This window comes from Rhagoletis pomonella, unplaced genomic scaffold (genome assembly GCF_013731165.1).
Source record: "Rhagoletis pomonella isolate Grant_MI unplaced genomic scaffold, Rhpom_1.0 Rhpom_scaffold_00009, whole genome shotgun sequence".
NCBI lineage: Eukaryota > Metazoa > Arthropoda > Insecta > Diptera > Tephritidae > Rhagoletis > Rhagoletis pomonella.
The window spans coordinates 5397413-5413831 of NW_023458563.1; the positions used below are offsets into that span (position 1 = coordinate 5397413).

General features: G+C 36.7%; 2 protein-coding genes across 5 annotated transcripts in view; both read right to left on the reverse strand.

Moving 5' to 3' along the window:
* LOC118745552 overlaps positions 1 to 1613 on the reverse strand; it is a 165534-nt gene extending 163921 nt beyond the window's left edge. Inside the window, exon 1 of one of the 4 annotated variants that reach the window (XM_036479017.1) lies at positions 1501 to 1613. In XM_036479017.1, the coding sequence (XP_036334910.1) occupies positions 1501 to 1514 (14 nt within the window). In that variant the 5' untranslated portion in view covers positions 1515 to 1613. Of the gene's footprint in view, positions 1 to 1490 lie in introns of all 4 variants that reach the window. The other 3 variants (XM_036479018.1, XM_036479020.1, XM_036479019.1) reach the window with 3 other exon arrangements.
* LOC118745553 overlaps positions 1 to 1695 on the reverse strand; it is a 103825-nt gene extending 102130 nt beyond the window's left edge. Inside the window, exon 1 of the mRNA XM_036479022.1 lies at positions 1629 to 1695. The gene's annotated coding sequence lies outside the window, so the exon portion shown is untranslated. The remainder of the gene's footprint in view (positions 1 to 1628) is intronic.
* Between the last annotated feature and the right edge of the window lie 14724 nt (positions 1696 to 16419).

Genomic DNA, 16419 nt, shown 5'->3' on the forward strand with positions numbered 1-16419 from the left:
ACAATAAATACTATATTTTTAACTTTTTTAATAATATTGAATAGGCAAAAGAAAACATTTTAGCTAAAAATAAAATGAATACTTTAATTAATTTTTGAGTGAACTAAAATAAAAATAAAAGTTTTCATTAATATAAATTAAATTCAGACTGAAATGTCTATTCTTTTTAAAATTATATAAAAGTAATAATTAATGTTTAGAATTTGAGATTTGGATAAGAATACAATAAATAAATAATTCAAGCAGTTATTAAATATTCTTAATTTTTCTCTATAGTTCGCCTTGACGATTGATAATAGAAATTTATCAAATAATTATAATCGTGTAATTAAAAAAAGTCGAAAATAATTGAAAATGATCCAAAAAACCAAATAATGATGTGATTAAAATTAATGAATTAATTAAAAAAATTTTAAGTAACTAATTATTAACCATTAAAAAGGTGGTAATATCGGTATTTAATCATTAGACGGTTATCCAAAAAAACATGGTTTATTTAATAATTATTATTAATAGGCATGTTTTATTCAACCATCACAAGCAAATAGCTAAATCTTGGTCAAATAAAACGAAATTAGCTTATTTCCTATGTTAGCCTAATTTTGACAGTTGTTTGACTGCAAATAGTGTCAAAGTAAGTTTTTGCCTCTTTCTGATTGGCTGAAGGAGAAAATTTCTGATTCTGAATGGCAATGCCTCTTGTTCAATATACAAGCCAAGATAGCTTTTCATAAGCCAATATAATTATGTTGGGTAAGTCCTACATACAAAATAAGCTAATAGCTTAAATTTCTAGACAAATAAAACACGGCTAATATCAATCATTATTTAACAGGTCTGGTATAATTGAATACGTACTCTCTTTAATGGTTTACAATATACCCAAATAAAAGTTATAATAGTTTGTGTACTTTATTGTATTAAACTGTCGAAGACAAATAAAACAGGACATGAATAAATCGTTTTGTACTTGGTACAAGTCTGGCCATTTTCGAACTAGCTCGGTTTCAGTCAACAAATTGTAGTTGTAAACTAGAATTTTTCCTGACTAGTTTGGGGTTTCACTGCAGGGTTAATATAGAAAGGCCCTATCTCACATAGTCGCTGAAATACAAAAAGCCGTAACTAAGTGAAAATCCAAAATTCCCGTTTTGATTGATTATGATGCATCATTGTTAGCAATAAAAAATTTTGTCAGTTTCGGAGTTAGGGTCCTTCTATATTAAGGTAACTATATGTTCCTATGTACAAACATATGTTATCATATATACATACATACATACATACAAACGTGGCTATTATTAATTCAGTAATTAATATTTTTGCTAAATATTTAATTCGACAATGACAATGGCGGTTGTGGATTATGTTAGAAATGCAAATGCATATGTATTTAAATGCACTATTATTGCAATTTCGCTAATTCGAAATATAATTTTTTTAATTGAAATTTTGTTTCTTTTGTTTTTTTTTTTTGAACTCGCACAAACTTTAACACACATTGAAGAAATCATTTATTATCGCGATAACTTAAGAAGCAAGAAAGTATGAAACGTTTTGACAGTGGAGGTAGAAAACTCGCGGCAGCACAAACATCCGATGAGCGCAAAGTTATGAAATGGACTAACCTTTTATCATTGGCATGGCCTGCAGGTATGTTTATCGATATTTGTTGTTTAGCTTGCGCGCCACTAGCTCATTCGTCACACTCGCGTCGCTCACTTAATGCGCGCTACAACATCGGAGAGGCGACTGAAAGTAGGGGCCAGTGTGACCAGATGATAACAAAGAACGAAGCCAAATTTATTTTTAAAAAAGGTTAGAAAAAGTTATGCCCCATGAAAAATTAAGTTAAAAGGAAGTCAAAGTATTGATTCCTTAAAAACTCTTCGCCAACATAAACTAGCGCCTACCTATCAGGCTAATAACGGCTACATTACTTCAAGGAATGCAAAGAAAGAGACGAAGAATACCTGTCACCCAGGTTTATTTTGAAAAATAAAAAGGTCTTTTATAAGTTTTGCGAAGAAAGTATTTTATTGTTATTTTTCTACACATTTTGCTTTGATTTTAATTAGTTTTTATATTTTAACCCTTAATTGGGCTTTGCAGCGGTAAACACTTGGAGAGAAAAGGGCAAGCAAGTCTTCGTTTGGTAATTTATACCATATCTACTGTAACCATAAGCTTATTTCCTCCATTTTGAGTCCTTTATACATTTGTCCCACATAAGGCCTTATACTCAGAAATCGAATAGACGCGGAACTGGTGACTAGGATGGACATTCATTCGACCTAAGCTTTATAGTTTTTATTTTTTGTTTGTAATTTTTTTATACAAAGTCTAAGAAAAAAAACAACAGGAAAATTACTTGGGTGCCGCATGTACTTATCTTCCAAAGTTTACACTGCTGACAAATGCAAATAAGAATTACAATTGTAAAACTAATTAATAAAATTAAGCCAAGTTATATGGAAAATTAACAGTAAAATGATTTCGACGCAAAATCTATAAAGGACCCTTTTATTAAAAAAAAAACTCTGTAACAGTTATTCGTCATCATGCTGTAAATCAAATTGTAAAAAATACAGTTTAAAGCAAGTTTCTTAGTATAATTATATTTTCAAACTAAGAGAAAAACTAAGAAAGTATTTTCTTAAAGAAATTGTACTTTGCACTGTCATTGTAATATTTGAACCGTAAACAGTAGTGTTTTGAAATATTAAGGACTTGTAGTAAAGGTACATATTTTTATTAGAAAACTCCAGAAAAAAGCCACGAAGTCAAATCTAAAGTTCTGATGATACCACATAAAATGAAATGCTAAATGCTTCAAAAAGTTCACCTGGTTACACTTGTAGGGGCGGATAACCCTTGTACACAAGAATGATAGAATACAAGATTGCGTCCATGAGAGAGGATTTTTGAGCGTCATTTTTGCGTGACGTCATCTTGGTGCAATTGTGAGAGGGAAATGCCAAAGCGCATAGGAAAATGTGTAAACAATGCGGAATGATATGTTAATATCAATATTAAATGGCCCAATTTCGCAGGAATTAATAAATATACAAAGTTTAATTAAATAGGAACACGTAGTAATGATTTTGGGCATGTAGCCTTTACGTGAGTCTGAATATCTAACCCACTCACAGTTCACGCTTTGATCCCTCGAAATCTCCCAGATACCCCTGGGGAACTTTCATTGAAATCGGTTTAGCAGTTTCGGAGATTAGCGTAAACCAACACAGTGATACGGGATTTTTATATATTAAGATAAGCACGTTGAGGGGAGCATAGAAAAAATTTCGATGAAAAAAATATTTTTTTTTCTCGAATTTAAAACTATCCTACCTTTTAAGTTGGTTTCGGAGATTAGCGTAAACGAACACAGTGACACGCGATTTTTATGTATTAAGATAAGCACGTTGAGAGGAGCATAGAAAAACTTTCGATGAAAAAAATATATATTTTCTCCAATTCAAAACTATCCTATCTTTTAAGTGGGTTTCGGAGATTAGCGTAAACGAACACAGTGACACGGGATTTTTATATATTAAGATGAGCACGTTGAGAGGAGCATAGAAAGAATGTCAATGAAAAAAATATATTTTCTCGGGTTCAAAACTATCCTATCTTTTAAATTGGAACCAACAATACAAACCCACAAAATTTCATTGAAATCGGTTAAGCGGTTTCGGAGATTAGCGTAAACGAACAAAGTGATACGGGATTTTTATATATTAATATAAGCTCGATGCGAGGCATAGAAAAAATTTCGATGAAACAAAATATTTGTTTCGGGTTCAAAACTATCCTATCTTTTAAGTTGTAACCAATAATACACACCTCGGGTTCAAAACTACCCTATCTTTTACGTTGGAACCAACACTGCACACCCACAAAATTTCATTGAAATCGGTTAAGCGGTTTCGGAGATTAGCGTAAACGAACACAGTGACACGAGATTTTTATATATTAAGATAAGCACGATGCGAGAAGCATACAAAAAGTTTCGATAAAAAAAAATATTTGTCTCGGGTTCAAAACTATCCTATCTTTTAAGCTGGAACCAACCATACACGCCCACTAAATTTCATTGAAATCGGTTAAGTGGAACACGGGATTTTTATATATTAAGATAAGCACGATGCGAGAAGCATAGAAAAAATTTCGATGAAAAAAATATATTTTTCTCGGGTTCAAAACCATCGTATCGTTGAAGTTGGAACCAACAATACACACCCACAAAATGTCATAAACACCGCACTCAGGACAGCGACCGGATGCCTCCAGATGTCACCCGAACACCACCTCCATGAAAAGGCGAAAATTCTCCCAATTAGGGAGCACAATATAATGCTCTGAAAGCAGTTTCTGGTTGGGAGCCACAGATGCGGCCACCCAAACAGACAGCTGCTTGCAGAGGAGCCCTCGCCTATACACGTCAGGAGGCATCTATATGAACTGACGGACGAAGTCCAGAGGTTCATTAAGCATCCTCTGGACCCGTCAGCATACCGACAGGCCCTGAACGGCATTCACAGGGACTTAGTGTCGAGTTATGTAGACTTTAGACCTGTGAGTGCCGTTCTAGGCACACAAACACCAGACATTGACGCGACGGAGCTCCATCTGCTTCGGGAGACAAGAAAAACAATAGCCCAACTTCGCTCTGGCTACTGCAGCAGGCTGAACTCTTACCTGAGTAGGCTAAATACGGATATGCCGAATGAATGTCCGGCATGTGGAGAGACCCCTCACGACTCGAAACATCTCTTCGCATGCCCGGAAACCCTAACGGCGCTGTCCCTGTGGACCGACCCGATAGAGGCTGCACGGTTCTTGGGGATGCCGTTAGTGGAACTCGACGACAACGACTGAGATACCAACCGATCTGGGCGGGGTTGTTGTAGCCGCTGCAACAACAACAACAACAAAATGTCATTGGTGTGTCATTGGTATCGGTTAAGCGGTTTGGAGATTAGCGTAAACGAACACAGTGACACGGGATTTTTATGTATTAAGATAAGCACGTTGAGAGGAGAATAAAAAAATTTTCGATAAAAAAAGTATTTTTTCTCGAATTCAAAACTATCCTATCTTTTGAGTTGGAACCAACATTACACACCCACAAAATTTCAACGAAATCGGTTGAGCGGTTTCGGAGATTATTCAAAACTACGCACCCACAAAATTTCATGGAAATCGGTTAAGCGGTTTCGGAGATTAGCGTAAACGAACACAGTGACACGGGATTTTTATATCTTAAGATTAGTGACCGCAAATTACAAAATTAGATTTTACAATAAAGTGTAGACCTTTGACTACAAGTGTGTGTAAAATTTTTTGGTTCGTGTCACCCATTCGAACACAATAGCCCGAAATCGTTGTGCAAATAACTAAACCGTACCCAGTTAAATCGTTATTTTGTATTCTTCAATCAACAATTGCACCAAGATGACGTCACGCACACAGCTGATTCTGTCAAATTCGCAGAGCGGATTGGTGGTACCGCGATTTGCGCAATCTCTATTTTTCTCAATCGTGACATGTACATAGATACGCACATACAGTGTTGAAAAAAATAATATAAACAAGCCAAAATCTGCAATTTGATGAATCTGCCTTCTACACATTTTCAAAATTATGTACAGATCTACCTACATATATATTTCATTCATTCATTTTCCATTATTATAATAAGACTTTTCATCTTTTATAGTTACGGTTTTTGTGGTCATAAAGCGGGACATTTCTAACAGGCTAACCTAATATTCGTGGCTAGAGTTTTGATACGCACGCCGTCGTATTAATTTTTTTGCGTCACTCGAAATGAGCTTTCGTGCGTTTGCATTTGATTTCGTTGAGCGAAATGTTTAATCAAAATGTCATGCAGAACAAAAATTGGTTGGTCCTATACAAGTTGTATGTGCGTAAGAAATTTTTGACAGTAAATTGGCGTTGTGCGAGAATATTAGGTTAGCCTGTAAAGCACAGAATCCGAACACATGATTCAATTACTAAAGATTTTGTAAGTAGCTTTTTTTCTAAAATTTGACACTTCCACCCACAGGGATGTTTTTTGGAAGCTGGAGGAAAAGGGGAAGAATTCAATCACCTTTCAAAAACTAGAGAAGTTCCACAAAAGGTGTTCATAATAGTGCATGGTAGGTTTTACTTGAATTATTTAAGTGAAACCAGCTTAATAACATCGAACATAACCTCTGATTGTTATTAAAAATAAATATTTGTATGTACATACATACATATATACCGAAGTTGCGTACGTCAGACCGCGTATAACTTAAGAATGGATGGTCCACGTCGAGCTGTTTTTCTGTTGTCTTTTTTTTCTTGTAAATTCTTTGCGATACCATTTAGGGTCGAGGGATATGAAGAAATTATTTGTTTTTGGAAAAATTATATAATTTTGATAAAGAAGACACCTAAAAAGAACATTTGGCGCTTACTTTTCTTTCGCGGTTAAGGTTGGATTGCTTATAATATGGTAGCGGGAATTCTTTGATGTTGCACATTTGGGGCCAGTTTTTCACTGCAAGTTTAACTTTTATCACGTGAACTGCGTTTATCTAGACAAGCTCGAGCATTTAAACTAAGTTTAAACCACTGGAAAACTGACCCTTAGTATTCGAAAGGCATTACGCCGTCGACCAGAATGTCAAGCATTGGCTAACACAGTCACGACTAGCGATTCGTGCTGGTCGAACTCAGGAAGAATGAAAAGGACACGCAGCTACTAACCGATTGCGACAGGAACGCGATCCACCGTCAAATGAGATGTTCCGTAAGTGTGCAATTACAACATCGCACAGAAAACCCTGGCCAAAAGTCCAAAAAAATAATTGGTGCATTCGTATGCATAACCATCTTATATTGTTAGGAGGGCTCTACTGCGTATCGTTATGAGACAACAAGTCGATTCTCTTAAGGCATTTAGTGTTACAGGAGATCGAAGTGACTGTTGCTAGAAATTCGCTCTAAACTTTTCGTAAATTAGAGTTTTCGTCGTTGTTAAAATCGAGGTATTATCCTTAAAAAAAAAATAATAGTTTTCAAGCATCCGCTCATGGACATTGTAATCTAGAGTATGTAAAACATGCTTTTTCATTGTCACGCCATCTAAAAACTGACTTAAGACGTAGATATTCACGGTTTGATTTTTTTTGTTTACTCATTATGATGGATTAGGAAAATAGTTACGAGAGTGGTCGAGATGGGCGGTCTAATTTTCTTTTTCATATAGATTGAAGTTTTTCCATCCTCCTTGGTTAAAACTACCTGCCACAAGCCGCCACTGTAGTTTGGACATCAGTTTTTATACGCGATTCTTAATTTTTTTATGTTTAAATTATGTAAAAAATTATTTCTGTCTAGATTTTGATGTTTTGAAGACTGGATGTTTTTAGAATTTAAATGATGTCAGAAAGTACTACTATATTAGAGTGCTCATCCATGGGCCTCCCATTATTGAATGGGCACCCCTGCCAATTGGGCAACTTTCCGAAGAAGCCCAAGAGTCAAGGAGTAAGGATATTAAAAAATATCGGCTGTTTGTATCCTCGGACCCTGTCATTTCAAGTTTACGTTTAAACCCACCAAAACAAAATCATAAACTGTCGTCAGATGCCATTAAATTATTATCGACTGTTATAAAAGCAGATGTGGAATTGCCATCAGAAAATATAGATATGAGCTTGGATACTTCAGATGACTGCGAGTCTGACGGTGTATAAAATTGTTATCTTGAAAATATATTCCTGTACCAACAAATATGTATGTCTTATATATTGATTCATTCAAAATACCGCAGTTCCCGTGTAAATTTGAACATCAAGATTTTTAGAAACAAACATTAAGACCTCCTTAGTATTTGTCGGAGCTTCTCTTCCGATTTGTGGCGTGCGCCACAGTTATACGCCGAATCCGAACGGGGATTTTATTTTTATGAGAAGCTGTTCTTCGTGGCTGAATACACTCGGGGGTTTGCCATTGGCTGCCAAAGGGCGACTTTATTACAAAATACTTGTTTGTTTCTTATTTTTTGATGTTGGTCGGAAACTGGGCTTGAACCCAGGCCCTGCGGAATGATAGCGTATATTGCTAACCGCTACATCACATTATATAACAAAAAGGCAGAAAACATGACCTTTTATACTTAACTACCTTAGTTTTGCTAAAAATCTGATTATTTTAAGCGTACACAGCAGCCGTTATGGATTCGCCATTTTGAATTTCGAAATTATGTGGTGAAATTTAAAACCAGCAACCAAAATAAAGACGAATACACAAGGTTTGATTACAATTGTACCACGCTTTGACTTTTGGCCAGCTTTTTCGAAAAGTTTGCCACTATGCAAAGGGATAATACACGTTGCTGGAGAGACGGCTGTTGGGGTTAATGACCGGGACATCTAATGAGTTTAATGAGATTTGTTTTACTACTTGTATATGTACGAATGTACATGCATATATTTTGATAAGCTTATGTATATATAAAGGGTGTGGGTACTTATCGTATTTTGGTTTGGTGCTCCCTCTGCTTGCTGGTATCAATGTTGTTAAGCGATCTCACTGCTGCTGATCTGCTGTCCAGCTATTTGTTTATTGAATTTGTTTTATTCGTGTTGTTGTTTTTTGGTGGGGAACTTTGTTAATTTTTTTGTTGTAAATTTATTTTACTAATTTAGGTGCACCAAATATATTTCCAGTATAGATTTTAGGAGTTTTTTTTTCTCACTTTTATTTTGAGTTTTTTGTAAGTAATTGGGAATATTGTTTTGTTGTTCTTAAGCACTGAATATGCACTGCACATACGCAATTTTTTTTAATAATCGCACGGAATCGGGAAAATGAACTTTTGGGCCGCTAAAGCATTGATTTAATATGAAAATTTATTCGGTGCCGGCTCGTTCGAATAGCGCCAAAGGACCATGTTTAGGGCTTGGGTGTGTTAGAGGGAGCGCAGGGTGCGCTGGAGAGATTTAAAAGGTCAAACACCGAGGATTTTAGTTAATATTAAAACTAAGTTCATATGATGGCGCCGATGGATGGAGAGCAACTAACTATTTTATTATAGATATTCAGCAACAACGACATCTAAAACAAATCAATTCATTTAATTCACAATAGTGTGCACAAAGAGTTGCCAGCCGCACGCAGATTAATAAAAAGTATTTAAACTATTCTAAGAGATTGAGGCTCATGTCCTCAACAGAAATTTTATAAGAGTTTTATTTAGAACTCTCGAGGGGCTACTCAGAACTCTCAACGGAGCTCTGAAAAAACAAATTAAATATTTTTGTTAATATTTTTTTAATATTGGTCGGATAAAAAAACTTTATAAGAGTTTTAGTAAGACCTCTCGATGGCCTACTCAGAATTCCCAACAGAAATATGAAAAACAAATGAAATTTTTTTGTTAATAAAAATGTCTCGCTTGGTTTTGCTTATAACTTTTTTGCTATTGGTCGGACAAAAAAACGTTATAAGAGATTAAGTTAGAACTCCCGAAGGAATACTCAGAACTCTGAAAACCCCTTAAATTTTTGTGTTAATAAAAATTTGCCACTTGTTTTTGCTAACCAGGACTCTCAACAGAAGTGTTAAAAACAAATGCAACTTTTTGTTAATAAAAATATTCCGGACAAAATACTTTATAATAGTTTTGGTTAGAACTTTCAGGGGGTTACTCAGAACTCCAAACAGAACTCTGAAAAACAAATGAAATTGTTGTGTTAATCAAAATTTTCCCCTTGTTTTTGCTTATAACTTTTTTACTATTCGTAGGACAAAAAACTTTTTAGAACTCTCGAGGGGCTACTCAGAACTCTGAAAAATACATACAATTTTTGTGTTAATAAAAATTTGCCCCTTGTTTTTGCTTATAACTTTTTACTATTGGCCAGTAAGAGTTTTAGTCAGATCTCTCGAGGGCTACTCAAAACTCTCAACATAACTCGGAAAAAAACAAAATAAATTTTTAGTTAATAAAAATTTGCCCCTTTTGCTTATATTTTTTTTACAATTGGTCGGGCAACGAAACTTTATAAGAGTTTTAGATGGAACTCTCGAGGGGCTACTCAGAAATCTCAACAGAACTCTAAAAAACAAATGAAATTTTTTTGTTAATAAAAATTGTCCTCTTGTTTGTGCTTAAAAACAAAAAAACTTTATAAGACTTTTAGCTAGAACTCTCGAGGGGCTACTCCGAACTCTCAACGTATCTCGGAAAAAAACAAAATAAATTTTTAGTTAATAAAAAATTGCCCCTTGTTTTTGCTTATAACTTTTTACTATTGGTCAGACAATAAAACTTTATAAGAGTTTTAGTTAGAACTCTGGAGGGGTTACTTAGAAGCCACAACAGAACTCTAAAAAACAAATGAATTTTTTTGATAGTAAAAATTTACCCCTTGTTTTTGCTTATAACTTATTAACAATTGGGCGGACAAAAAAACTTTATAAGAGTTTTGGTTAGAACTCTCAGGGGGCTACTCAGAACTCCCAACAGAACTCTGAAAAACAAATGAATTTTTTTGTTAATAAAAATTTTTCCATTGTCTTTTCTTATACCTAACTAAAAAACTTTAAAAGAGTTTTAGTCAGAACTCCCGAGGGGCTACTCAGAACTCTCAACAGAGCTCTAAAAACAAATGAAAATTTTTTTGTTAATAAAAATTTGCCCTTTTGCTTATAACTTTTTTACTATTGGTCGGACAAAAAAACTTTATAGAAGTCTTAAATGGAACTCTCGAAAGGGCTACTCAGAACTCTCAACATGAAAAAAAAACAAAATACATTTTTTGTTAATAAAAATTTGCCCCTTGTTTTTGCCTATAACTTTTTTACTATTGGTCAGGCAATAAAACTTTATAAAAGTTTTAGTTAGAACTCTCGAGGGGCTACTCAGAACACTGAAAAAACAAATTAAATTTTTTTGTTAATATTTTTTTAATATTGGTCGGATAAAAAAACTTTATAAGAGTTTTAGTTAGAACTCTCGATGGCCCACTCAGAATTCCCAACAGAACTCTAAAAAACATATGAAATTTTTGTGTTAATAAAAATTTGCCCCTTGTTTTTTCTTATAATTTTTTACAATTGGCCAGACAAAAAAACTTTATAAGAGGTTTAGTCAGAACTCTCGAGGGACTACTCAGAACACTGAAAAAACAAATTAATTTTTTTTGTTAATAAAAATTTGCCCCTTGTTTTTGCTTACAACTTTTTTACTATTGGGCGGCCAAAAAAACTTTATAAGAGTTTTGGTTAGAACACTCAGGGGGCTACTATGAACTCTCAACAGAACTCTGAAAAAGCAAATTAAATTTTTTTGTTAATAAAAATTTGCCCCTGGTTCTTACTTATAACTTTTTTACTATTGGTCGCACAAAAAAACTTTATAAGAGCTTTAGTTAGAGCTCCCGAGGGGCTCCTCAGAACATAAAAAATGCCCCCTGTTTTTGGTTACAATTTTTTTACTATTGGGCGGACAAAAAAACTTTATAAGAGTTTTGGTTAGATCTCTCAGGGGGCTACTCAGAACTCCCAGCAGAATTTTGAAAAACAAATGAAATAATTTTTTTAATAAAAATTTTCCCCTTGTTTTTGCTTATAACTTTTTTACTATTGGTCGGACAAAAAAACTTTATAGAACTCTCGAGGGTCTACTCAGAACTCTGAAAAACACATGCAATTTTTGTGTTAATAAAAATTTGCCCCTTGTTTTTGCTTATAACTTTTTACTATTGGCCAGCCAAAAAAACTTTATAAGAGTTTTAGTCAAAACTCTCGAGGGGCTACTCAGAACTCTCAACATAACTCGGAAAAAACCAAAATATATTTTTTGTTAACTACTCAGAACTGAAAAAACACTGAAAAAACAAATTAAATTTTTTTGTTAATATTTTTTTAATATTGGTCGGATAAAAAATCTTTATAAGTGTTTTAGTTAGAACTCTCGAGAGGCTACTTATAACTCTTAACCGAACTCTGAAAAAATAAGTAATTTTTTTTTAATTTTCCCCTTTGGGAGCTTTTTGTTAATATTGGTCAGACAAACAAACTTTATAAGAGTTCTAGTTAGAACTCTCGAGGGGCTACTCAAAACTCTCAACAGAACTCTGAAAAAGCAAACTAAATTTTTTTGTTAATTATATTCAACAAAATTTATTGAGCTCGAGGACGTTTTTTTAATGAAAACTTATTGTGGAAAAGCAACAATAATTTGAAAAAATGGTAGAAGTGATAGCTATTTCGGAAATCACGAGCCTGTTGGCGCTCAACTACGGCGGTCCCCGTTGGCGCCATCGGGCGACGAGACGCGTGCCGCGGCATCCGCGTTTGCCCGCCACCACTTTGTTATAAAATTTTTAGTCGCGCGGGCCTTATTGCCTTTTATTGGTGGGCGCCATTTCCCCTTCGAAATGGAAATAACACCCATGGGCTTTATTTCTCTTTTTTTTGGGAAATAATGTTCATGGGCGTTATTTCCGCGCGCATTATTGCACTCCACCATTGTTCGTCTGCTGCGATAGATCACCGCCGATAAATCGCTTGTGTAGAACGCTCATCGTAAGGATGAACTCTTAAATAGTTAGTTTCGCAGCTTGTTTTAACTTCATATTTTGATGAAGTTATGTTTTTCTATAGTATTTATGCTCAAAACAACGTGAAGTGAGCCATTTTTGCGAATACAGTAGATTTTATATGTCGTAAACACTTTTTGTAATGAAATTTCTGCGATGACACGCCCAAGTGCGAAAATTTCTCTGCGATGAGCATTTCGCTTGCGATGAAACTGACAGATCTCCTGCGATGGCTGTACGCTAATGGAGAGAGCAAGTAAGTAAGTACGTTATTGACAATATATGTAGCTGTGTCAAATTTCAGGACGTTAACATAAGCGGTTCCAGAGATAAGCGATATGAAAACTACAGTTTGTATGGGGGTGCCACGCCCTTTTTCCAATACCCGCCACTTTTCGTCGTAAGTACGGTATTGATCACATATGTAGCTGTGTCAAATTTCAGGACGTTGGCTTAGGCTTCCAGCGATAAGCTATATGAGAATTTAAGTTTGATTGGGATAAGCCACGCCCCCTTTTCCAATACCTGCCACTTTTCGCTGAAAGTACGGTATTGATAACATAGGACGTTAGCATAAGACGGCTCCAGAGATAGGTGATATGAGAAGTTCAGTTTACATGGGAGGTGCCACGCCCCTTTTCCAATACCTGGAAATTTTCTTCATAAGTATCGTATATACAATTTATGCATCCGTGCCAAGTATAGTTCCCCGGCGTAGTTGGTTTAAGAGATATGCTCTCAAAAAAGTGGTTTGAACATTTTATTTTGATGTATGTAAATGTGTAGATATCCATCTTTCTCCCACTGTATAAGAACGTTAAGAATATCCCAACCCCAGCGCCTCCTATCGTGAAATTTTTTCGTTCAAATATTCCTTTTCAATTGGCTGAAAAATGTTCTAAATATGGGCAAAATCTGCAACTAAATGCATATGCAAAGAATATCACGTGCAGCGCCACCTTGCGATTAAATTTTTACTCGGAATATTTCCCTTCAAGGTGCTGACATATGTTCCAAATATGAACGAAATCGGTCCAGCCGTTTGGTAGTTTAGTGACATACAATATACGGAGAATTCTATGAAATTGTGAAATTGTGACGTTTCAGCTTTCTTTATTTTTTGGCAACAGCAACAAAAAGTTGTGAATTTTTTTAGTCGAAGAACCTTCCACACAGAATACCCAAAAAAATAATAATTTTTACAGAATTGAAACATGTTCAGCCGTTTGGTCAGGCATGGCCGTCAAACGAAAGACATTTAATTTTTATGTATATAGATAACTTACTAGGAGTATGGTTTCGTGCGAAGAAGTGGACAACTTTTGACTGCCATTCACCTGAGAGTGGCCAGAAGTGATTCTTGTGCGTACGGTTCAAATCGAAGCTCACAACGTCCGGATATTTATATCCACATATCCTCTGGGTTGCACCCAAACACCCGTTTGGGAGCGAGCTAAAGTGAGAAAGCATAAAATATCGCGTGCGTTGGGCTTGGGTCCCGCCATGTTAAAACCCCGCCCAATGATAAATTCCAACAAGCCTCGCATGAGACCCCCTTTTTTTGATGACGACCACGGCAAATGTGTAAAGGACTATGATTTGAGGGTATGCACCTGGAATATCCGGACCCTTAATGGGGCAGGTGCCTCTGTCCTCGGGAAGACAATCGCTGACATCACCGCCATCCAAGAAATGCGATGGGCGGAGCAAGAAAAAGTAAGTGTGAAACCTTCGGTGTTAGATTCGCGGTAGGAGAGAGACTCCATCGCCGAGTACTTGCGTTCACCCCGGTGGACGAACGTCTAGCCACAATCCGCATCAAAGCGAAGGATGAGGCATCCAAGGATCTCTTCTATGAGCGCTTGGAGCGTACATATGAGCGCTGCCCCCGACACGATGTCAAAATCGTGCTCGGCGATTTTAATACCAAGGTAGACAAGGAAGGGATTTTTGGCGTCACTGTCGGAAAATCCATACTCCACGACGAAACGTCGGATAACGGACTGAGGCTGATCGACTTCGCCGGGGCCCGAAACATGGTAAAATGTAGTACTAGGTGCCAGCATAAGAACATCCACCAAGCTACATGGCTGTCTCCAGATCGAAAAACGAGAAACCAAATCGATCAAACATCGACTCGGACAATTATCTTATTGTAGAGAATATACGCACCCGCCTCTGTGCAGGTAAATATGTCCGCCCAACAATGCAAGAAAATCTTAACGTCAAAAAGCTGCAATAACAACAGACTGTACATTTTTTCGCCAATCGGCTCACACACCTGCTCCCTGAGAGCACTCTTCAACAAACCGACATATGCGAGCAGTGGAACCACATCTCCCGCTCATTAAGTACCGCCGCCGAAGAAGTAGTTGGATTTCAGCGAGCACGAAAGAACAGCTGGTACGATGAGGAATGTCAAGAAGAGAAAAAAAACGCCGCCTATAGGGGCATGCTGCGATCGGGCGCAACGCGAGCCATGTGGGACCGTTATAGGGACCTGAAGAAGAAAGGAGACGTATTTGTCGCAATAAGAAGAGAGAGGCGAATTACGTGAGTGCAAGGAGCATGGGATGCTGGCCGACAGGAAGAACGCCCTAAAATTTTACCAGAGAGTTAGGCCACTTACGGCATGTTTCAAGACCAGGGCGAACTACTGTAAGAACAACAATGGCGACCTAGTGTCCGATGCCCAGAATGTACTTACATTACGGAGGGAACACTTTTTCACCCTACTGGATGGTAGCAGGACTGAAAGTAGTGGAGAAGACGAACCCGAGCCCGCAGTCGATGACCATGGAGTCGTTGTCTCACCGCCTGACTATGACGAGATACGAATAGCGATTACGCGGATATAAAACAACAAAGCTGCTGGAGCTAACGGCCTGCCAGCCGAGTTATTCAAGTACTGCGGCCAGGAGCTGATGAGGTGCATGTATCAGCTCTTATGCAAAATATGGTCAGATTAACGCATGCCAGACGACTGAAATTTAAGTGTTCTCTGCCCAATCCACAAGAAAGGCGACCACGCCATTCGCGCCAACTACCGCGGAATCAGAATTATAAGCATAGGATATAAAGTCTTATCAAGTGTATTGTGGAAAGACTGAAGCCCACCGTCAACAATTTGTTTAGGCCTGGCAAATCCACCACACCATGTATTTGTGGGTTTCAAAGCCGCTTTCGACAGCACGAACAGAAGTTGCCTTTATGCCGCTTTGTCTGAATTTGGTATCCCCGCGAAACTAATACGGCTGTGTAAAATGATATTGAGCAATACCACCAGCTCCGTCAGAATAGGGATGGACCCCTGCAAGCCGTTTGATACCAAACGAGGTTTCCGACAAGGTGAATACTTTCGTGTGATTTCTTTAATGTGATGTTGGAGAAGATAATAAGGGCCGCAGAACTGAACCGCTCTGGCACAATACTTTACAAGAGCGTAAAAATGCTGGCGTATGCCGACGACATCGATATTATCGATAAAAACAAGGGCTGCGTCTCTTCTGCCTTCTCGGGATTGGATAGCAAAGCGAATGGGTCTTGTGGTAAACGAGGACAAAACGAAGTATCTCCTGTCATCACACAAACAGTCAGAGCATACGCATCTTGGCACCCACGTCACTGTTGACAGTTACAAGTTTGAAAAGGTAGATGACTTCGTTTATTTGGGAACCAGCATTAACACCAAAAATAGTTGCGATCCAGATGTTTCACGATTTGCAGGTTTTACAGGATTTGCAGGAAAAGCGGTTTTCTCCATTAATAAACCTTATTGAAGTTGGTCATCTGGAACGGCTTTCTGTAAAAA